At 40.6% G+C, this 24,347-nt stretch overlaps 1 protein-coding gene across 3 annotated transcripts in view; it reads right to left on the bottom strand.

The window, feature by feature from the left end:
* Nucleotides 1-24,347, bottom strand: part of col4a2 (collagen, type IV, alpha 2) — a 266,524-nt gene that overhangs the window by 21,974 nt on the left and 220,203 nt on the right. For all 3 annotated transcript variants that reach the window (XM_051926298.1, XM_028799203.2, XM_051926299.1), the window contains 10 exons: nucleotides 23,904-24,026; nucleotides 23,528-23,709; nucleotides 22,969-23,032; nucleotides 17,973-18,047; nucleotides 17,084-17,191; nucleotides 16,353-16,460; nucleotides 13,958-14,029; nucleotides 13,551-13,676; nucleotides 10,103-10,219; nucleotides 1,624-1,785 (listed from right to left, as the gene is read on the bottom strand). In XM_051926298.1, the coding sequence (XP_051782258.1) occupies nucleotides 1,624-1,785; nucleotides 10,103-10,219; nucleotides 13,551-13,676; nucleotides 13,958-14,029; nucleotides 16,353-16,460; nucleotides 17,084-17,191; nucleotides 17,973-18,047; nucleotides 22,969-23,032; nucleotides 23,528-23,709; nucleotides 23,904-24,026 (1,137 nt within the window). The remainder of the gene's footprint in view (nucleotides 1-1,623; nucleotides 1,786-10,102; nucleotides 10,220-13,550; nucleotides 13,677-13,957; nucleotides 14,030-16,352; nucleotides 16,461-17,083; nucleotides 17,192-17,972; nucleotides 18,048-22,968; nucleotides 23,033-23,527; nucleotides 23,710-23,903; nucleotides 24,027-24,347) is intronic.

Raw genomic sequence — 24,347 nt, 5'->3', positions numbered from 1 at the left:
AACGTGAATGGCCACTTAAGTCCCAAACTGCTGTACTCATGTGGGGAGTCAATCTGATCTCTATCTGGACATAATGCGGACATTGGAGACACATTTTAATTACAGGTGTAAATATAGTCTAGCTAAAAGTGTTAATATAATCTATATATGAAACATGCTTTAAAGGGGGTCTTTGAGAAAACCAACAGTCATTGTGAGTAGTCCTTAAGTTTGACACCCCTCCTGTTGCTTGATTTATGTATTTATTTTAGAATTATTTCCAGTCATCTTGTGGCTCCCCTTGAAGTTTACTGTCCTAACGTTGTGAACCACTGCTCTAGCAGCTCAGATGTTGGACAGTGAAGTATACAGAACTGTGTAAAGGCAGAGTGACATCATTACTAGTATACATGAAGTAATTGAAAACACAGATGGTGTACTTGGGATGATGTTCACTAGGTGACAGACAGATAGAAATAGATAGAAATACATGTTGTTGTTGTAGCTAAAATTTCTCAATGCGGGTGTTTAAATGGCAGGATGTGCAGCATTGTTCATAATGAAGCTTCACTTTACTACTACCTCCAGGGGTCCAGAGTGCACCCTATAACCGAGCTTACCTATGAATTAGCTTGTTGATTCAGTGGGCCTTTCTTGAAGTAATGTTCCCAGCCCAGCACACTACACTGGCCATCAGAGAGTCGTAGAAGATGTCAAGGATATCACTAGAGGAATGCAATCTACTAGGAAGAAGAGTCTGCTCTGCCCTTTTATAGATAGTTTCTCTGTGTTCGGAGACCAGTCCAGCATGCTACTGATGTTGACCCCCAAGTACTTGTAGGAGCAGAGCACTCTCTGAATAGTGACCGGACATAGAGGCTCTTCAGTGTGGTGAAACTCCACACCAGTTTCTTGGTTTTGCTGATGTTATGTTGCAGATGATTCTTTCTCCACCAAGAAATGAAGTTCTCCCCCTTCACTCCTCTCCTCTGTCTTACCCCCTTTATCATACCCCTCATAAGTGCAGAATCATCTGAGTATTTCTTCAAGTGACCTGACCTGCTGGTATATTTCTATAGTCTTCTAGTCTTTGAGTCTCACAAACTGCAGTCTGCCCCACAGATAGTCCATCATAATCCAGGACACCACAGGCTGACCCACCTGCATATCCCCATTATAAATATACCTCATAAATCCAGAATCATCTGCGAATGTCTGGACCTGGTGCTATATATTCTAGTCTGAGGGGTACAGAGTCAGGAGAAAAGGTGACAGACAGACTGTTCCTTGTGGTGCTGCAGTGTTGCTGACAAAGTCTGTGGTCTGCCTAATAGACATGCCACTATCTATCAGGCACCTGCATATCTTTGAATTTACCCATTAAGAGAGATGGCTGGATGGTACTGAAGGTGCATGAGAAATCAAAAAACATCAACCTCACAGTGTGGCCAGCTTTGCACATGTGAGAATAAGCCTGCCATCAAGTGAATATGGAATTGGTCAGTAAACAATGAGCTTGACACATAAGCTTCCATCACTGGCTCATTTAACCTTTTAGGGCAAACAGTATAGAAACCTGGAAACAATTACTGTATATGGTGATTTGTAAATCACATTGGGTATAAGCAGCTAAGTTAAAAATACCTTTCTGTCCAGCAATCCCTTCGATTCCTTGTGCACCTTGGTAGCCATAATCCCCTTTAACTCCATCTGGTCCTCTAAATCCAGGGGATCCAGGACCCCCCTGTTGACCTTTTTCACCAGGCACTGCAGGTCTGCCAGGAAATCCTTGGAAGCCTTGAAGACCTTAGAAGAAGAACAAGAAGAAGAGCAAGAAGAAACTGTGCATTAGTAATCATTCCAGGTAAGACATGACACAGCTACTTAGGCCAACTAAGCTGCAGTAATGTTAACATCTCTGTCAAAAATATCATTTACATGGAGATTGTTAAATGTTATAGTTTGCTGTACATTCTGAATGTTGTTTCATGGTAGACACTTGGAATAATGTTGTTCATAGTCACACTCTGTGTTATTTGGCACACATAATTGGGCTGACAGTAATTTTTTTATTTGTTACTAAGAGATCAAATGCCAGCTTACTGGTTTATATCTGGCAAATGAAACTTGGACTTGTTTAAACCACTGCTGACTAAATTTCATTTAAAATATTAGAATCACTGTGGGCACCTCTAATAGAAATAAAGTAACAAAGGGGTGCATCAGAACACCCAGACTCAAGTCAAGTCAAGAGTATTGTCATTTCATCCATATACTGTAGTACAGCATACAGTGAAACGAAACAACGTTCCTCCAGGACCATGGTGCTACATAAAACACAGAACAGCGAAGAATCCACAACACATAACATAAAGACACATAATACATAACAAGGTGCACGTGAGTCAAATGTGCAAACATGTGCAACACTGCAGAACAGAACACATATATCAGATATCACTCCGGTCCATGAGTGTTCAGGAGTCTGACTGCTTGAGGGAAGAAACTGTTACACATTCTGGTGGTGAGGGCCTGAATGCTTCGGTACCTTTTTCCCAATGGCAGGAGTGTAAACAGTGAGTGTGAGGGGTGTGTTGGATCATTCACAATGATGGTGGCTTTGCGGATGCAGCGTGTGGTATAAATGTCCATGATGGAGGGAAGAGAGACACCAATGATCTTCTCAGCTGTCTTCACTATCTGTTGTAGGGCTTTGCGATCCCTGACCATGCCATTTCCAAACCAGACAGTGGTGCAGTTGCTCAGGATGCTCTCTATGGTTTCTCTGTAGAATGTTGTTAAAATAGCTGGTGGAAGATGGACTTTCCTTAGCCTACATAGTAAGTAGAGCCGCTGCTGGGCTTTCTTGGCTAAAGAGCTGTTGTTCTGGGACCAGGTGAGGTTCTCTGCCAGGTGTACACCCAGGAATTTGGTGCTATTGACGACCTCCACAGTTGAGCCGTCAATGTTCAGTGGCAGATGGTCATTCTTAGTCTTCCTAAAGTCAACAATCATCTCCTTTGTTTTGTCTACATTCAGAGACAGGTTATTGGCTTTACACCAGTCTGTCAACCGCTGCACCTCCTCTCTGTATGCTGACTCATTGTTGTTGCTGATGAGACCCACCACAGTCGTGTCATCGGCAAATTTTATGATATGATTAGAGCTGTGTGTTGCTGCACAGTCATGAGTCAGTAGTGTGAACAGTAATGGACTGAGCACACAGCCTTGAGGGGCTCCAGTGCTCAGTGTGGTGGTTCTGGAGATGTTGTTTCCAATTCTGACTGACTGAGGTCTCTCAGTCAGGAAGTCCAGAATCCAGTTATAGAGGTACAGTAGGTGTTCAGTCCCAGCAGGCTCAGCTTTTCCGTCAGCTGCTGAGGAATGATCGTGTTGAATGCTGAGCTGAGGTTGATAAACAGCATTCGAACGTATGTGTCCTTATTGTCCAGATGAGGGAAAGATTTCCTCTCTTGTTTAGACTGTGAACAGACAACGCCTTCTTGGTAGTGATGTGTCGTTCGCGAACGAGCCGGCTCTAAGAGCCGAAGCTTTGAAGCGAACGAGAGGAGCCGATGCCCGTCGAGCAGAGCCGAAGCTTCAGCGGCTCCTGCTCGGCTCTGCTGAAAATCCATTCGGCAGGGGCGGGACTTTATTTATATGGGCACACAGAACATTGGCTCATAATGCCGGCTCGTTCACGAACGACACATCGGACTAGGATCGTACCATTATGTGAAAGAAGAAAGGGGGGCAGACGCTCCGAAGACAGCGAGTGCTGGTACAGGCCAGGTACGCTCTGTGTACCTGTCGCTGCGACAGACGAGGAGCCAGATTTAAATGCAAGCGCATCGTGAAGAAAAAAAGAAGCGTGAAGAATTGAGTGAAAGCCGAAAAAGAAGCAGCATCTGGCTGCATTTCAGTGATATTGCAGACTGCAAAGCTAAGTGCAGAATTTGTAATATGAAAATATCCGTTAGAGCAGGGTCAACAACAAACCTGCACAGACATATAAGAACCACCCACCCATCCGTGCAACTGGAGGAGAGCGTGCCCTCTCTCCTGCCATCCACTGACCCTGGAAAAGAGCCAAGTACTTCTGCTGCAGCATCCACTGTCTTACCGAAAACTGCAGGTATAACACGGTCTTCAGTTCAAACCAAAATAAGCACATTTATTCCAAAACAAACGACGCCAAACAAACAAATAAGTGTCGATGAGGAGCTGGCTAAAATGATAGCTAGCGACTTTTAACCATTTTCCATTGTGGAGGACAGCGGATTCACAACTTTTGTACAGGCCTTAAACCCCATGTATGTTCTCCCTAGCAGAAACTTTGTCCCAAACAATTATTCCATAACTATATATCTAAGGATGGAGTATAACACTGTGCTTTCAGAAACCACTGCTCTGGAAAAAAAATAGCATTTAATAACAAAAGAGCTGTGGATGAGGCATTTCAAAGAATAAGTGCAGCAGCAGCAAGATGCAACCCCAGCAGCCTGTCTGCTCCTCCATCAGAGGACCAAGAGGAAGAAATTGGAGCAGGGGTGTGTTCACAGGAACCACAAGCTTCTGCTGTGTGGAGGCTCTTTGATGAAAGAGCAACAGGAGATGCTGAGGTCCTATCTTGAGGAGCACCTCATCCAAAGATCTGAAGACCCAGTGAGCTGGTGGGAGGCCAAGGCTGCAGTCTACCCACGCCTGGTTAAGGTAATGGTAGGAAGACTTTGCATTGTTGCTACATTGGTCCCCTCAGAAAGAGTCTTCTCAAAAACAGGACAAATAATCACGGAGAGGAGAAATCGCATTAGCCCATCTAAGCTGAGGCATCTGGCATTTCTGAATGCCAACCTGGTTTAAAAACTTTTATTCAAAGAGTCATAGTGTTGTGTTGTTGTTGTTGAGTTTGGCCTTTATTTAATTTGTTTGCTGTGGTTTTGTGTTAAGCTGTTCATTTAAAGCTTTTATTAAAATGTTAAACAATAGTAACTGTGTATTTATTGTAATGAAAAAATGCATAAAATACGTAATGTCTGAAAACAATGAATAAGAAATTGCTTAGGCTATACACAAACCATTCATAATTGCTTAATTAGGCTAAAATATAAGCATCCAAGTGATACTAAACGAAGAGCCATTCGGGAGCCGTAAGAGCCGGCTATTTAAAGGGAGCCGATCCAAAAGAGCCGAAGCTTTGAAAAGAGAGAAAGGAGTTCCCATCACTACTTCTTGGCATTTCTATGCTAAAGACTTTGGCATGTACTTTTTGGTTTGAAATTTTGATTATGTTTCTATCTTAGTAGTTTTGGTTTCTGTTTGATCATCAAATATTTCTGAACGTATTGTTGTGTCTCTTCTCTCAGAAAAACACTTGCATCAAAAAGGTTTGAAGTGACTGGGAGAGAGATAGAAAGTCTAAATGCAAAAAGGGTCACACCCAGGAAGCTGGAATAACCATCATCAAAGGCCAAACGCTAACCCAAAATTGGAGTCAAAATAAATAGCAATAGTAATCAAGACCACAGTTCAAAAAAATAATAACACGCACAAAAGTCAACTCTTAGTTGACGGCTTTTATCCTGTCACACTTGTGACGCGTCGCTGAGTACCTACTTGAACTGCACCCCTAACAACAAAGCACCTTGTTTAGACGATAGCACCGCGACATGGTGGCATCCACCAGAAAATAAAATGATGATGCGGTAATCTTCGGCAAAATGAAAATAAAAGAAAGAGAATAATTAAACTAATTCCTTAGGAGCAAAAACTCCCAAAAACCACCAACAGGAGTTGGAAGAAAAAATGTATCTAAAAACATAAATTTTTTGAAATGTCACAAATCGTAACAGTTGTGACTATGAAACTTTGTGTGTTGCCCACTCTTGGCCTGTTACAAACATTTTTTCTCTCTGCCCTTTCCACTTGATTCAGAACACTGCTGTTCCTGTTTTGAATAACTCATTACATACTGTACTCCGTGTGTTGCCACTCTATTCTGCTGACTACCCTATTTTCGTAGTGTAATCCTATTCAGGCTCAAAATAAGAATCAATACAACATGCTGTTAATTGGATTTATTACCTACAAATTAAGGTTTCTGCTAATGGATGCCTAGAAGCAGAGTATCTTTTCATGCTTTTTGTTATTTACAATACAATTCTTACCTTTATCACATTGTTGCTTTTCATGTAGCCAGCTGCATGTTTGTTGGACATGCAAGTAAGAATTACACTATGCTCTGTACACGTGACAATATGACTACTTCTACTGTTACTACTGCTACTATGTGAAATATCAGCAAGGAAATTGGTACATTTTTATAAAAAACAGAATAAACAAAGGGGTGATTCAAAGTTACAAACGTTAATCAGTATGCAAGCTTTTGAGGCAACTCGGGCCCCTTCTCCAGGCAAAGCTTGCATATTGTAATCTTTCTAGTTAGCCAATAAAAACTATGTGACTCATCAGTTCCACCCGGGGGGGTAAACGTTAACATTATACAAAGTTATTGTCTGTTTTTACCTGCATTGTTATCAATCTTTAATTTAATATTGTTTTTTGTATCAGTATGCTGCTGCTGGAGTATGTGAATTTCCCCTTGGGATTAATAAAGTATCTATCTATCTATCTATCTATCTATCTATCTATCTATCTATCTATCTATCTATCTATCTATCTATCTATCTATCTATCTATCTATCTATCTATCTATCTATCTATCTATCTATCTATCTATCTATCTATCTATCTATCTATCTATCTATCTATCTATCTATCTAATTCTTCCACATGAAGCCAGAAATCCATGAGGGCTGATTGAGGTCATTTATGTTAGGTAGAATGCCTACAGGTGGTTGGTGGTCTTGTGGCCTTGGAACCCCTGCAGATTTTGTTTTTTTTTTCTCCAGCCGTTTGGAGCTTTTTTTTTGTTTTCTTCTGTCCTCCCTGGCTACTGGAACTTACTTTATTCGTTGTTAATTAGTATTACCTAATTCTATTTTTATATTTTTTCTTTCTTCCTCTTGTAAAGCGCTTTGAGCTACAGCATTTATATGAAAATGTGCTATAGAAATACATGTTGTTGTTGCCCCTGCCTTACCTTTATCCTGAAGCAATTTTAGGCCTTATTCCTGGATCACTGGATCATAACTAGAGATGAAGTGGCCTACTTTGGGTATACAGACATTGGGTTACAGCTTTCTGTTAAGGTACTGTATCTCTAAGGCAGCCTCTATGCTATCTCTTTTTTTAAAACAGCAATATGATTCAGCTCCTCAAAGTCAGGCCCACAGTAAGGAGAGATGGTGGTAAGAGGATGACTAGATCATTGCCTATATTCCCTGGCCTCGTGTCTGCTAGGGATACCTAGTTCTCCCTTGGTCTGATGAACTTGCTCCACTGAGCTTCCAGGGGACCAATCTACAGTAAGTTGTATTCTTATCTTGGATGCATGTGGAGAGCATCCTTCTGGGACATCCCTCTTGAATTCTTTACTGTACTGCTCCTTAGTGACCCTGTTTTCCCATACTGCCTTGCAGAGGTGCTCTCCCATTTCTTGTTTGCTAATCTCTACCCTTCTTTTCAAAATTATACCCTGCGCTGTGACATCTTGCTTCTGTGTTTTCCCAGCTAACCTCTCCTCATTGGTATAAATGCTGTACATTCAGTACAAGTTGGGCTGCTGTGAAGCAGAGCAATGCTTTAATGTTAAGTGAGCAGTATGAACTCTACTGGACGGCATCTCTTGCAGAATTTATTTTAAATGAACACTAGATGTCAGTGCTTAGCCACATACAGTACTATGGTTGCAATGATTCTTTTCACAAATAATAATCGACAAGAATTTGTAAAGAGTCCAAAACACAAATGCCCTTAGTAACAGCGCCGGGTCTGGTTTTACCTGTGTATCCATATTGGAGCTTTTGGTCTCCTGCCTACCATTTTTAGCTTCTCTATCTATTTACGTCTATGAAGCTCCAGCCATTGCATTGTACAGTAATCCCTCGCTATATCGCACTTCGACTTTCGCGGCTTCACTCTATCGCGGATTTTATATGTACGCATATTTAAATATATATCACAGATTTTTTGCTGGTTCGCGGATTTCTGCGGACAATGGGTCTTTTCATTTCTGGTACACGCTTCCTCAGTTGGTTTGCCCAGTTGATTTCATACAAGGGACGCTATTGGCAGATGGCTGAGAAGCTACCCAACCAGAGCGCGTATTACGTATTAAATAAAACTCCTCAAATATATTGTGAGCACGGGGGCTGTTCGCACCCCTAGAGAATATGGCCACTCCTCAAAAAACGCTGAAAGATTACCTTCACATTGCTCTCTTCCTTGCTGGGCTTACTTGTGGCTGCTTTGTCAAGCGATATGCTTCCCGCACGGTGCTTCGCATACTTAAAAGATCAAACAGCACGTATTGATTTTTGATTATTTGCTTTTCTCTCTCTCGCTCTGACATTCTCTGTTCCTGACGGAGGGGGTGTGAGCAGGGGGGTCTGTTCGCACCCCTAGAGGATACGGACGCTCGTCTAAAAATGCTGAAAGATTATCTTCACATTGCTCCCTTCCGTGCAGCTGCTTTGTCAAGCGACATGCTTCCCGCATGGTGCTTCGCATACTTAAAAGCTCAAACGGCATGTATTGATTTTTGATTGTTTGATTTTCTCTGTCTCTCTCACCCTTCTGACATTCTCTGATCCTGACGGAGGGGGTGTGAGCAGAGGGGCTGTTTGCACACTGGCCTAGAGGATACGAACGCTCCTCTAAAAAATGCTGAAAGACTACCTTTACATTGTACATCCTTGCAGCTGCTTTGTCCGGCGGTGCTTCGCATACTTAAAAGCCAAACAGCCCTATTAATTTTTGATTGTTTGCTTTTCTCTCTCTCTGACATTCTCTGCTCCTGACTCGCACTCCTTTGAAAAGGAAGATATGTTTGCATTCTTGTAATTGTGAGACGGAACTGTCATCTCAGTCTTGTCATGGAGCACAGTTTAAACTTTTGAAAAAGAGACAAATGTTTGTTTGCAGTGTTTGAATAACGTTCCTGTCTCTCTACAACCTCCTGTGTTTCTGTGCAAATCTGTGACCCAAGCATGACAATATAAAAATAACCATATAAACATATGGTTTCTACTTCGCGGATTTTCACCTTTCGCGGGGGGCTGTGGAACGCAACCCCTGCAATCGAGGAGGGATTACTGTAAAGGCCGTAGTGAATGCACTGACATCCTGATTGGGATCAATTGTGGTTAATGAAGCACATTTTGCTTGGGTGCCATTCTAGGCCAGGATGGCTCCTGCTTCCTTTCTCAGATGGGGTGAGGAAATAACAGATGGATTAGGGGACATGGCCTATAAAGAACAATTAGTTAGGTAGCAGCATTCTCCTAGGCTGCCCCCGGTTGGGACACCCACAGGGCTGCATGAGACATATACTGTAGTTCAAGAATGCAGCTCTGTTGGTTCCTCAGGGACTGCTGCTGGAAAAAGACTTCATGCTTTTAGGGAGCCTCGACCAGGTTCAGAAGTGTTTCCTGGGACCTGAAGTACTCTCGGGTCACTTATTAAAGAGGCCACCTTGCCTCAGTCAGAAGGTTGAAGTCGGGTGGAAGAAGGCAACACCTGCTGGAGGTGTGAAGGTGGAGATAAGGAAGAAGAAGGACAAACAGATGGATTTTTTTTGCCAATTAACATCTAGTAAAAAGAATGGTGTATAATAAAACCAAATTTTAATTTGAACGCTGTACTGACTGGGTGCAATTGTGTCTGAGGTTTGGGACTCGGTGGCACTGCTTTCTGGTCACTTTATTTTTTAGGTGACTCTACTTGCCCAACGATCTGCCATCTTTACTTATGTGCGCTGTTAAGTCGCTTTCCTTGTAAGTTGACATGTATTGAATGATCTTGTATTTTACCTTGTTATTTTGAATTGGATACGTATTTGGTTTATGATCCAATGATGTGCTCTGTGAAAGTTGCAATATAAAATTAACAATGAAAGATAAAACCCAAAGCACATGATTATGAAGATTCTCATGTCAGTGAAATGATATTAGTTTACTCAGACAGCAAAATGAACAGAAATGTGAGTGTCAATGTACTGTACCTCTTTCACCCTGTACTCCTGATGGGCCAACATCACCAGGCAGCCCCACTTTGTCAGAGATGCCTGGAGGTCCAGGTGGCCCCTGGAAGCCACTGTTACCTTCCGGGCCTGTTTCACCTATAATTTTAAGAAAAGATACAAATATAACAGATGATGGACAAGACATAGCATTGATTAATTCAATAAAGGTTTGCCTGGAGTCTATCCTAGCAGCACTAAGCACAAGGCAGGAAACAACCGGGCCATCACAGAGCCCAGTCATGCACACACATGGGGTATGAAGTAGATTTAAAGGTTAAATGAGTCAATATGAAGAAAAAAATGTCTAATTTTAAATTAATTTTTGATTCAAGAATTACATTCAGGAAGTAATCTCTTCTAGACTTTTATATGTGATTTGTTTTAATACAGTGTTTTAGGAAAATATCACAATATTGGTAAAAGTGTTAAGTGGTAAAGCACAAGGTTCACTCACTGACTCAGAGCGTGTCACTTTGCCAGCTGAGGTATTAAATGTAGAAATATGGTGACACATCTTCTCTGTACTCATTATCTGCACACCTCATTCAATAAAATGTCAGTTATATAAACTGTAGTCTTTCTCAAACATACTTCATTTTCTAAGCACACATAATCCAATACAGGATTGAAGACAGTGGACTTTACTCCAAGTCCCAATGTTGTGCAGCATTCCAGTCCATAATTGGCTACACTTACACACATGCACACTGGGCCCATTTTTGAGGTCATCAATTAATCATTCAACTCCAAGAAAAACGTACTTCAAATACTTTGCAGAGGCGCGGCTACCTGCTCCACTATTTTGTTATCCTGTATGAATATCACTAAATATATACTGTATGGTACAAATCATGTGAGTGAGTACAGATCTACTGCAGGACACACATTTGGGGATGTGGCTTCTTTCTCATTTTATACATTTCTGCTTACTTGTTTTTGCTTTAAACATTAAAACTTTTTTTAGATAGATAGATAGTGGGGTAAAATAAAAGTTTGAAAGCCATGCTTGTTTCATCATTAATGCACTCTTTAGAGTCACTCATTCATATTAGAAACACTTTTGTCACACTGCACAACCCTGGTCTGGATTAAGCGTGATAAGCATGACAAGCATGACATGACAATTTTGTCAGATAGTGAAAATTTTAATTTGCGGATGTCTCCATAGGGTGGTCCAGATCTAATTATGCGATTTTCATTACGCTATAACTTATTAAGTCTATTACATAGATAATTCACAGCACCTGCCCTGCACATAGAGATTTCACTTAAAATTCATTTTGTTGCCGATAGATGGTAGCACCTGCCCTGCATTCCAAAATGGCGGGGAGACGGTTGTCAGTCGAACAGTTGCATAATTAGATCTGGACCACTCGGTATATACAGTAAGTCACTTGAAATGTCAGTCAGTCACTTACTAACCCACTCAGTCCTTGAACAGGGGTGCGAGGAGCGCTGGAGACAATTCCAGGTAGCACAGGGCACAAGGCAGGAACAAACCCTGGACATGGCACCAGTCCATCGGAGGGCAAACACATACACATCAACCACACATTAAGGCCAACTTAGCATCACCAATCCACCTAAAACTACATGTTTTTGGTCCGTGGGAGAAAACTGTAGAACCCTGAAGAAACCCACACAAACACGGGGAGAACATGCAAACTCCACACAGGAAACACGAACCCTGGTCTTCTTACTGCGAGGCATCAGTGCTACCACTATGCCAACCGGCTTGAAATGTGGTTAAGTTAATATAGAATTTAAATCTTCCACAGCAAAGTCTATGTGAGAATTAAAGCCAGGCACTGATAAAGTCTTTCCAGCAGAAGTCTTCCATTGAAATGTGGAAACATTTAAAGATGCCGAGTGAGTTTTAAGAGCAAGTGCATTCAAGGCAGAAACCAAGGAATGCCTAGAACAAACCATCCAGCTCTTGCATCACACAATCTCACCCATAATTGATAGGAGAATCCACTGCATCCACTAAACAGTATCATCTCTATACAGAGGAGCAGCTTCAGCGACACACTGCTATCACTGTCCTGCTCCACTGACAGACTGAGGAGATCGTTCCTCTCCCAAACTATGCGACTCTTCAATTCCACGCATGTTAAACGTTAACATTATTCAAAGTTATTGTCTGTTTTTACCTACATTTTTATTACTCTTTAATATTGTCTTTTTGTATCAGTATGCTGCTGCTGGAGTATGTGAATTTCCCCTTGGGATTAATAAAGTATCTATCTATCTATCTATCTATCTATCTATCTATCTATCTATCTATCTATCTATCTATCTATCTATCTATCTATCTATCTATCTATCTATCTATCTATCTATCTATCTATCTATCTATCTATCTATCTATCTATCTATCTAGTGAACTATTGAGCATGTCATCTAATCTTTGGAGTCTTTACCCCATGGAACACTGGGAGAACATCCAGACCAGGGTTGTCGAACTCCAGGCCTGGAGGGCCGCAGTGGCTACAGGTTTTCATTCTAACCCTTTTCCTAATCAGTGACCAGTTTTCATTGCTAATTCACTTTTTTCCATTCATTTTAATAGCCCTGTTACAAGGATTCAGTCCTCTGAATTGATTTGTTTCCTCATTAAATGATAGCCAAACAGACATGAGATGTGAAACGAGCCAACAGATGACCAGCTTAACCTGGGGCTTCAAACTCCAACCAGTTTCGTAATGAGAAGCCAATGCTTGCCATTAATTAAACCCGTTCTTTAATTATTCATTCTGCCACAGCAGACATTTCCAAAACTGATGATTTTATGTTTTTTTCTAAGAACACCATCAACATGTTTTGATGACCTGAGAGATCAGCCTTACTGAGACCTCCACCTTTCTCTATTTTCAGATTCTGTGTGATGGGCACAGGTGAGCTGATCATGTGGCCGCTTGTTTTGTGTCTCATTATTAGTTGGCCGCTAATTAAGGAAAAAGAAACAACTATGGGGCCTGAGTCAAGCTAATTAAAAGAAGTGATTAGCAGCAAAAACTGGTCACTAATTAAGAAGATGGTTAGAATGAAAACCTGCAGCCACTGTGGCCCTCCAGGACTGGAGTTCGACACCCGTGATCCAGACCATAATGGAGAGGTCATACACTAGCATGGAAGCAACAACACCACCAGAACCTGATATGTCCTATGCAGAGCATCAGATTTTGGAACTGCTAAAAAGAAAGCAATGTCAGCACAGGAGTGATTCAGATTGTCTGGGACTTAAAACTGTCATCCCTCAAAAAAAGGAGCACATGACCAATCTGATAATCTTCCATTTTCACTATTTTTTATCTTCTGCATTGTTACAGTGTTTAAGTATTCATTTGTAATTCAGAGAAGGTGCTGAGGTCTGTCTCATCTCACACAATCCATTCATCACTAGAAACAACACTTGACAACTGACCTGGCTCTCCTGTTTTTCCCTTCTCCCCACGAGTTCCTGGAAATCCACTCTGCTCATTGAGATCTCCTGGTTCTCCTCTCTGTCCTGCGAAGCCAGGCTCTCCTGGAAAACCCAGGCTATCCACACCTAGGAAGGGGAAACACATATAATGCTATTTTTAATGCAGTGCGTTTTAAAAAATAAAGACTGAGGAACAAATCACAGCTGTTTGCCAGTAAAATGGCATTGGAGAGCAGAATCCATTGGAAATGTGCAAAAAGTGGTCTGAAGTTGGTTGACCATGAAAACATGTAGCAAAGTGTTATTGCATACGAGATGATCAGATCAGGAGAATTCTCTCTACTTGTGTCAAATTTGATTATTCCAAGACATACTGTATTTCAGATAACAATCAGAAGGACACTTACCAGGTGATCCTGAGAGGCCTTTTTGCCCCACAAGTCCATCGAGGCCAGGCAAACCTTTTGTGCCAGGAAAACCTGCAGTCATAAAGATGGATATGAGTACATTGTTCATTAGGGCAATGTTCTTCACATTAAAGATTAAATATATTAATATGCTCAAGATGACGTTTACATGATGTCTTTTTAGTTGGAACGGCATGCACTGCTTTCAGCTGGTAGACTGTTCTGCTTAGATTCACCATATGACTTATCTCCATGAAAATCCATTATCAATAGTCTACTGCCGTAGACTCACACCACGAGCCATCTTAGTTCATGGATTTTTGCTGTGGTAACTGTCAGTAACCAGCCGGGGGAACCTGCAATGTCCAGATCACAGCAGCCGTCAGAAGCAGTTTCTTATTAGCCTGAGCTAAAAGAGGCCTCCAGCCTTGGCAAATAGATAATACTACATGGGTATGCGCTAAGTAAGTTCTGTTATCAAGGTGGCTCTGTTGCTGACAATGGATGCTGCTAGGAAATAACTGTCAGTCAGTCATCGTCCAACCCGCTATATCCTAACACAGGGTCACTGGGGTCTGCTGGAGCCAATCTCAGCCAGCACAGGGTGCAAGGCAGGAACAAACACCGAGCAGGGAGCCAGCCCACCGCAGGGCACACACACACACACACACCCACTAGGGACAATTTAGGATCGCCAATGCACCTAACCTGCATGTCTTTGGACTGTGGGAGGAAACCCATGCAGACACGGGGAGAACATGCAAACTCCTCATAGGGAGGACCCGGGAAGTGAATCCAGGTCTCCTTACAGTGAGGCAGCAGCGCCACCATGCTGCCCAGGAAGTAACTGTTGCAATCGTATTGTGACTGGAACACTCTTTTGAGTCCTTTAAAACTTGAATAATTATATGACCTGTATATGTTCTCTGCATTGCTGTAAGACTGTGTAATGGACAGGGGGGGAAAAAAAAATGAGATCAGAGTGTGCAGGCTGCCAGTAGGGTCTCCGGCTCAGGTAAGTCTTGACCTGATTCAAGGAAGGTCAGGGCTGGTTTGTAAGCAACATCTAGTCTTCTGCATAATGTGACCATTCCCAAATAAATTTAACAACAAACAACGCCTATAAAAAATATTCACCCCCTTGGAAGGTTTCACATTTTCTTGCTAACAACATTGAAGCCCAGTGGACTTTTTGACATTGGCTTTATGCCGTTGATCAACAAAAAAACATTCTTTAACGTCAACTTAAAAACAGATCTCTGTAAAATAGTCTAAATTAATGAATTATAAATATAAAATAGAAAATAACAACTAAAGAAGTCCTATCATTACTTCGATGGAGATGGCCTGTCTGGGGTCTCAATGCTTCACAGTGTAAATGCACCTTTGGTAGAGTGGTCAAGAGCAAAAACATACTGTACCAGAGCACACCAGAAGTTACATGTTAGCGTCTGAAAACACCTGGAAGAATTATCTATGGTCTGATGGGACCAAAATTGTGCTTTTTGGCCATTAAACTAAACGCTATGTTTGAACACTGCACATTATCAAAAACACACTATCTCCATCGTGAAGCATGGTGGTGGCAGCATCATTCTGTCGTGATGCTTCTCTGCACTGAGCCCTGGAAGGTTTAGTAGGGGACAATAAATACAACAAAACACAAGGAAACGCGGAAGTCTACAAGATACCTGCGCTTTGGGAGATTTGTTTTCCAGAAAGACAACCCCAAGCATAAAGCCACAGCTACATAGGAATGGCTTCAAAACAACAATTTGAATGTCTTGGAGATGCAAAGTCAAAGTCCATATCTCAATCCAATGGAGAATCTGGGGCTGGACTTGAAAAAGTCAAGGTTGCAACTACTGCCAAAAGTGCATCTACTGAATACTGACCTGAAAAGGCGAAAATTTGAACCTCTTTAGCAAAAGGTATTGAGCTACCATGAGAGATTATCAGTGACGTGAACCACTAAAAACATAAAGCTACTCTCTCCACAGTATCACTGTTAATGTCCTTAGAAGTATGACCCCCTTGTAAGTCTCTTAAAGTCAACAATCTGCGCTTTTGTTTCGCTGATGTTGAGGGGTGGGTTGTTGTAATCGTTAAGGAATTTAAATGTCGCCCTGTAGAACACTTTACTGTTTCATGCTTATACCTGAAGAGACTCACTGCACTTGGTAGAAATAAGCTGTAAAGGAGCAAAATGAAAATATATCTGAACACAATAACTTCTATATATACTGTAATGAACAGAATGCAAAGATCACTTTAAAATGTCAATTTGCTTACATCAATTTCCCTATGTTTTCTGGCACATAAGCATTTTTCTCATTTTAGTCCAACCACTAACCCCCCGCCCCACAATGCAAAGGTGATGTCTATAAGTTAAGACCTGGTTGTCCTTTAAGTCCTGGCTTCCCTGGACTGCCAGGCTGGCCTGAAAAGCCATGCGGACCAGTCTGACCCTGAGATCCTTCATATCCAGGTAGACCAACAGAGCCTGAAATGTTAAAAAAAAAAGAAAGAAAGCATTTCACATTTTTTATCGAAGCCAGTGAAATCAACGTACTTTACGTTCTAACCCAGTCACTAACATAGGATTCGCTGGTAAAGGAAAGTGTCCATTGTGGAAAAATGCCTTCCCTTCTCTAAATACATTGCATGCTTTCCTTATACTGCTGTAGGGATTTCTACAGACAGTGCTTAATGAGTTTAATTTTATGCTAGAACAGGTTAATCAGTTCTGCCATTGAAACTGAGAAATAATCAAAGAGGACATATCGAAATTCAACCAGAAACAGCAAGAAAATTCGGTACTTTTCTATTATCATGACACAAATCGTATTACTGTTTTTAAGATTAGGCACCCAAAGGGGAGATTAACATTAGGGACCTATAGGTAGCTATGCTCCACCCCACTAACTTTAGGGTTAGTATTTGTGATTGGGGTAGGCCAGTCTAATCATTTAAAATCCAAAGATTAAGTAACTGGGGCGGCGGCCCCACCGATTTTCATCACGATAATAGAAAAGTACCGAAAATTCTTTCAGCTATCAGATTCTTCTTTAATATGTCACCATGCACTTTTGGGTCCCACATTTAAGTGAAGAGCAGCATGCTTACCCAGTTCTCCTCTGTATCCTTCAATTCCCTTCTGACCTTTCATTCCATCAATACCTTGGAAACCTCTGTCTCCAATATTGCCTGGAACACCAAATTGACCATGGATTCCTAATAAATAAATAAGTCAATCAATCAATCAATCAATCAAGCAAGCAAGCAAGCTGGTCAGGCTCTCTTTTGCCCAGTGTGCGTGTGTACTTGATAATACAATACAAGCTGGAGACCTTCAGACATTGTGGCCCCTTAGTGACTAAGATACCAAACTATCATTTACAGGTTGAATCTCTGACACGGACTCACTGCTACCTTGTGAAATGCTTCACTTGCCAGCACTCACACTTTAAAAATATTAAAACATCCATTCATTCATTTTCTGAACCTGCTTTCAGGACCATATCTATAGGGAGATACGTAAACAAACATATTGTACTTGTATTGTAAAGTACCACGGGATGGCTGTTTATTGTGCCAATGTGATCTATAAAATCAGAGGCACGGTTATGCTGTGTTTATGCCTGCACCCTCAGTGTACAGTTATAGCAACAACTATACTACTGTATATAGGATCTGTAAAATAACTCATGGCTGTGTTCACTGTAGAAAGGTTGCTGTACCAAATAGACTAGTGATGTTCTTTCCTGTTGTTCTATGATGCTGGTCCAATGCAGCTTGAGCACAAGTGCCCATGTTCAGCAGACAATACATGTTTTATACGAGACAGAGATTGAACCTTTCTTGGGCCGATTAACGATGGTACAGGACACAACAATATAAATCTTTGCTTACTCTGTGCAAATGACTGCAAAACTAGTCAGCAGATTCCTGGCAGATAATATTCTTGTTAAGTGACTCCTTAAACTGCCTGAGTACAACAGTTCTATTAGTTTACCTGGCTGTCCAGTCAGACCCTGTTCTCCTCGACTGCCTGTTGGCCCAGGCATATCTAGCCTTGGTCCAGTCTCCCCTGTAAAAAATCAAAAGAAAAAACAAACTTCAGTTGAATATTATTAGAATACAATTGTATAGCTTGTTACTAGGGGGGAAAGCCCCCCTGGTGCCTCTGGCGCCCAACCCCCACCAAAGGCACCTTTGGCACCCAAGCCCCAGTTGTGGCCAGAATATTAGTAAAATCTGTAAATGTACAAAAGAAAAATGATTATTTATTGGAGTCAAAAATCTTGAAATTCTATAAATATCCATCCATCCATCCATTTTCCAACCCGCTGAATCCGAACACAGGGTCACGGGGGTCTGCTGGAGCCAATCCCAGCCAACACAGGGCACAAGGCAGGAACCAATCCCGGGCAGGGTGCCAACCCACCGCAGTCTATAAATATGTAAAAAAAATTAATTATTATTTAACGGAGTTAAAATCATGAAATGAGAATAAGATATTTACTCTCTTACCGATTGGAGTATTCCCGTTAAACTGAGGTTCACTGTGCTCGATGAGTATTTATAAGAGACTAAATAAATGACCTATTCACTTTAACTGACATTCTTATAGATAAAAAGAATGTTTTTTAAACAATGACTCATTTAAATAACAGGAAAAATCAGGTGAAAACTAAAGTGGTATGCAATTGGTCATCGTAACTCAACCTTCAGCTAACTAAATCACCTAAATACAAACATTGGTGTTATGAATAGATCATTTTTTTTAAATAGTTTGTTCCTGTGAAAGAAAGTTTACTGGATCAAAAATAAAAACCACGACTTTCTTGATATTTTAGTTTATAAATGTGAAAATCTAAGGTAGGGGAAGTAATGGCGAAGGTGGTAGGGAATGAGAACAGTGCCTGTACGCATGCGCCACATGGCCGCCCTGCTGCATGCTGCTGAGCGTTGATTCTACAATAAAATAAAATAAAAATAAAAAGAGAAATAACCTTGGAGGTCAATCATCATCCCAAAAGTGGATAGTAGACGTCATGTAGTATTTGTGTACCACATTTCAAGTCGATAGGTTTGTGAGCTACAGGTGATTTAAAATCCTGGACAGACAAACGGACAGCCACGGTAGCGTATTATATAAAAAGATATTTGACCTGATCTTGAGTCTAGTTTTGTCATGGTTTAGCTTCTGTATTTGCCCACTAAAATCCTTCATCTTCTCAATATGTGGGGTGCCAATTTGCTCTACATCTGCAGTATAAAGTATAAGCACACTAGGAGCAGGTTTTGCTGTTTGACAACTTGCAACCACTGTACTGTATCTTAAAGCTTCACTAAGCCAGCATGAAAGTCACAATGTATTATTTTAGATAGACGAAAATTAAATGAACAATTCTCTTCTTTCAATGATGGACTACTAGAGGAGAAACAGCAATGCCTTCACATTAATTAAGCATTTTATTTTAATATTACATTCCATAAAACTGAAACCTGCATAGGGAAAAAAACAAACACAAGTATTTTTTTATCATCTTTGTGTTCCTTTTACAGAAGTAAATTGCCTTTCTTCAGAGTAATTGGGGTCCCAAAAAATTAAATACATCTTCTCAGCATGTCAATACATTAATTTAAATTATTTATACTTTCTAACTTGTGGTTTTACTGTTTTATGCACATAGATTTAGTTTCCAAACCTGGAAAAATCTGTTAAACGCTGATTATGCCCACCTGGCAGACACTTCTTTTCAAAGTAACCTACAAATTATTTCATGGAACCAGCAGAGAGCAAACCATGAGTGGTCTCTGTTGAAATTATTTTTGTACTGTCAGCACTAGTGAACTGAGCATCTTGGTTTTTGGAGGGACCAGTAGAAGAATTATAAATCTTAAAAGAAACAAAACTTGAAAACCAGGAATTCAATTGCTGTTGCTAAAACCAAAATGCTAACACAAACTTGTTATCTTAAGGAGAATCACTAATTTCCATAACCTAAACTATACACAGATTTTTGTTTTTGATATTCACAATCACAGATGCCACAGAAACTGCACTGCTGGTTTAAAAAGTGCAATGCTAGTGATGTCATACTAGTAATGTCACACTGCGTGACCACTGAACCTCTGTGACCGCTTGCTAGCAACTGAGTAGTGGTAGTGGGATCACAAAATACGGTCTGTGAAGGAAACACAATAGCATCACAGCAAAATAAAATCATACAAAATAATGTACATAATTCCAGAGATGAATAATGGCACAAATAGTGAACATATTCAATCTCCGATGTTCAAAATTGCATAAATGTTAAAGGTATTTCTGTAAAAAATGTATTTACAGTTTTAAGGTTAACTGACATTTAATATTAGATAAAAAATGAAAAAGTTAGAAGCAAAAAAAAAATTAAATATCACAAATCACATGGTGTCAGTATAGGGGATGTTAAGATGAAAGGTGTCAATCATTAGATGAAGCCTGGAGATGTCAGTCTTTCGGTTATTCTTGAAAAATGGAGAAGTATTTAAATAATGATGGGAAGACTTTCTCGTGAACAGAGTTTATGTGAAAGGAGCAGTAAACTGGATTAGTGGATCATACAAATTTCTATAAAATTTGTCAAAATATAAGATGAAAATGCTTCCTCAAAAAAACTGGAAATTATCTAGTATTGCTAAACAATATATTATACATGTGAATTAGTCAAACGACTTTCAGGTATATATATATATATATACATACACTTGTAAGAAGACCAGGGTTTGTGTCCCGGGTCCTCCTACATGAAGTTTGCATGTTCTCCCCGTGTCCGTGTGGGTTTCCTTCGGGTGCTCTGATTTCCTCCCACAGTCCGAAGACATACAGGTGGATTGGCGTTTCTAAATTGGCCCTGCTGGGTGGTTGGGTGTGTGTGTGTATGTGAGTTTGCCCTGAGATGGACTGGCACCCTGTCCAGGGTTTGTTCCTGCCTTGTGCCCTATGCTAGCTGGGATAGGCTCCAGCAGACCCTGGTGACCCTGTTCAGGACAAATCAGGTTAGGAAATGACTGACTGACATGAAATTAGTAATCAGTAACCAATACGTCACTGTACTTTGTACTGCAAACTATTTTTGTAAGTATTTAGGGAAAATTATTACTGCATAAAATAAAATAAAGTTAGATTTATAACCTCATAAACAGGGCCCCTTTAAACATCCAAACATATAATATCTACATACAAAAAGAAAACCCCCAAAAAGGCTTTGATTTAATTATAGGAACACTCCATTAGCTCAAGGAAGTTTACTGGCAGGAGCTCACTTTGTGTAAGCTCAGTTTACTTGTTCCTGATACAAAGTGGGTTTCCTTTGCTTGAAGTTATAAATCCTACGAGGTGCAGAAACAGCTCAAAGAAAAGCACCAGATTGTTTAATCATTTTTCATACAAATGAGTCAATTCATATGTATTCTGTAGCAAAGTTGTATCATCATGAGATATGGCAGCACCACCTGTCAAACATTTCTAGGAGACCATGGCATCTGCAGGCAGCTTCTTCAAACTTAATTTTTATTTGGCAGTAGGCTTACAGTGAGGCCTAGAAGCTAAAGCTCAGAGATGGATAGTAACGAGTTTCATTTACTCCGTTACATTTACTTGAGTAACTTTTAAAAAAAAATTGTACTTCTAAGAGTAGTTTTATTGCGCCATACTTTTTACGTTTACTTGAGTACATTTGTGAAGAAGAAACGCTACTCTTACTCCACTACATTGGGCAACACTCGACTTGTTACTTTTTTCCATTTACACATTAGATACGCTATATTTCTGCCAGAGAGAAGTCACCAGTGGATCTACTGCATGACTGTTTCACCAATCAGATGTAGCAACAATAATCACATGACTCTGTTTCACCAATCAGACATAGCTATGCAGTCACATGACCACACACAAACTTTCTGCATCTGCAGCCTGTGAGAGACTTTTAGTCATGTGGGGCTCCTGTTCATTGCTAAATGGTCACAGCTTCACTGCAAGAACCTTGAAAGCCAACTCCTGCTAAAGCTTAACCATCACTTCACTGAGTGAAGAACAAGCACGTTTTAACCAAACATGCACAGACCCAGACAGTCATGGTAAAGTGGGACTTCCTGTACATGCACAAGCTGCCTTCTTCTAATGTGCTATTTAGAGGGCAAGTGTGTGACGATGCCGTTCCCCTACACACTCTTTTCTTTTCTCGTTTTCTTTGATTCCCCCTTCTTTTTTTTGTGTTGACCCATATATACTGTATACACTCCCGTCTCCGTGGACCTTAATCACACGCCGCAGAAAGCCAATGAAGCAATTGAGAACGATCACACCCGCACGTGCAGCTGTGACTCGCTCCAACTACCTCATTAACTCCCCGCGGCTGTGCGCCTATGGAGAGTGACACGGCTTTATGGATTTCAAACCAGCCTTTATTTTTTTTTTTTGAAGCCACGGACCCGCTACACCACAAAATGAATATACAGTATTATACTGTCAGTGTACAGGTTATCTTCTCACTGTAAGTAGTTTGCACTGTTCAAACATACATGTTAGCTACTGTAGGTATTGGCTTCAAAAGCTTTTTTGTGAAAATCTGAGATTTGGAAATTTGTGTTATTTATGCATCTTTATTTTGTAAAGATGTTATTTATTTGTACTCATTTTTTATTTTATTATTTAGAAATAGCAGAATTTGCCCATTATTTTATATTTTTGTCTGTCTTATTACAACATTTCTAAAAAATAAAACATTTATTATGTTCAAACAGTTACTTAGTACTTGAGTAGTCTTTTCACCAAATACTTTTTTACTCTTACTTGAGTAATTTTTTGGATGACTACTTTTTACTTCTACTTGAGTAATATTATTTTGAAGTAACGCTACTCTTACTTGAGTACAATTTTTGGCTACTCTACTCACCTCTGCTAAAGCTATAAATGTGATATCAAAATTTTACATTCCACAGGCTCTTAATTTTATACCAACCTTTCAGTCCCTTAATGCCAATGTCACCTGTAACGCCATGCCCTCCAGTCTTTCCTTTTTCACCCTGAAAATCAAAACAAAGAGCTTCTTTAAGGTGGACCTCTTTCATGGCCTGTCACATCACCGGAGAACAACTGTCAGTTGATAGACATTTAACACATTATGATTATTTTGGAATAGTGTAACTTCACAATGATGCATCTGTGTACAGAGAAGGAACCTGGTCAGGAAGGCAGATGTTACGAAATCAGGCGGTAACAAGGTGGGAATGTAATGTAGTAACACCACTCAGTTATTCTGTGGGGTCTTGCTATTTTAATTCAATATAAATTAAAGTAATATAAAATACACAGAATGTACTTCAAGAGTTTTCCTGCATGAATGCTTAAAAGTACACTGTTTCATGTCTAAGATTCCTGACTGAAAGGCATAAGATTAAAGTTTCACTCCCTACTTTAGTCTGAACAAGCTAATTAAGCTTCCACAGCTCATACTGTTGAGACATAGAAAGAACTTTAATGAGATTTGAAAGCTAGTATATCAGAAAACAATTACTCACTTTATATCCTGGCATGCCGGAAAACCCTTCAATGCCAGTAGGTCCATGTTGGCCAGGCAACCCTTTTATACCTGGAAGGCCAACTGCTCCTGCAGGACCTACCACACCCTTTACCTCGCCAGGTTCTCCAGGCATTCCATGATAACCTTGTGAACCTGGGGGCCCAGGCATTCCTTTGTCACCTTAGGGACAAAAAAACAAGCTTGCAGGCAAATGCAATTTGGGTTTACACAAAATCAGTCCACACTTGGCTGGAACCTAACTCACTTAGGGCTAGCTCCTTGCATTTAATGCGAACATAGAAAAAAGACAGTGCCATAAAGTGACATAAAACCGATTTATTATGACACAATAGTGATACAGAAGAGTTGCTCACCTCTTGGTCCAGTAAAGCCTCTATGACCCATATCTCCATGTGAACCCTTCTCCCCCTTCATTTTTAATTCACCAACTGGTGGCATATTTACAGGTCCAGGATCTCCAGCTTTTCCTCGATCACCTTCAAGATATAATGAAAGAAAATCATTAGTTATATACCTTGAAAATTAAACAATGAAGTAAAATGGTATATAAACAACTGCACAATTGTTCTGGAGCGGCATGGTGGCGCAGTGGCAGTGCTGCCGCCTTGCAGTTAGGAGACCTGTGGTTCACTTCCCGGGTCCTCCCTGCGTGGAGTTTGCATGTTCTCCCCGTGTCTGCGTGGGTTTCCTCCCACAGTACAAAGACATGCAGGTTAGGTGCATTGGTGATTCTAAATTGTCCTTAGTATGTGCTTGGTGTGTGGGTATGTGTGTGCATGTGTGCCCTGCGGTGGGCT

This window comes from Erpetoichthys calabaricus, chromosome 4 (genome assembly GCF_900747795.2).
Source record: "Erpetoichthys calabaricus chromosome 4, fErpCal1.3, whole genome shotgun sequence".
NCBI lineage: Eukaryota > Metazoa > Chordata > Cladistia > Polypteriformes > Polypteridae > Erpetoichthys > Erpetoichthys calabaricus.
Note: the sequence above shows the minus strand (reverse complement) of the source record. Positions and strands in the feature narration are given on the sequence as shown.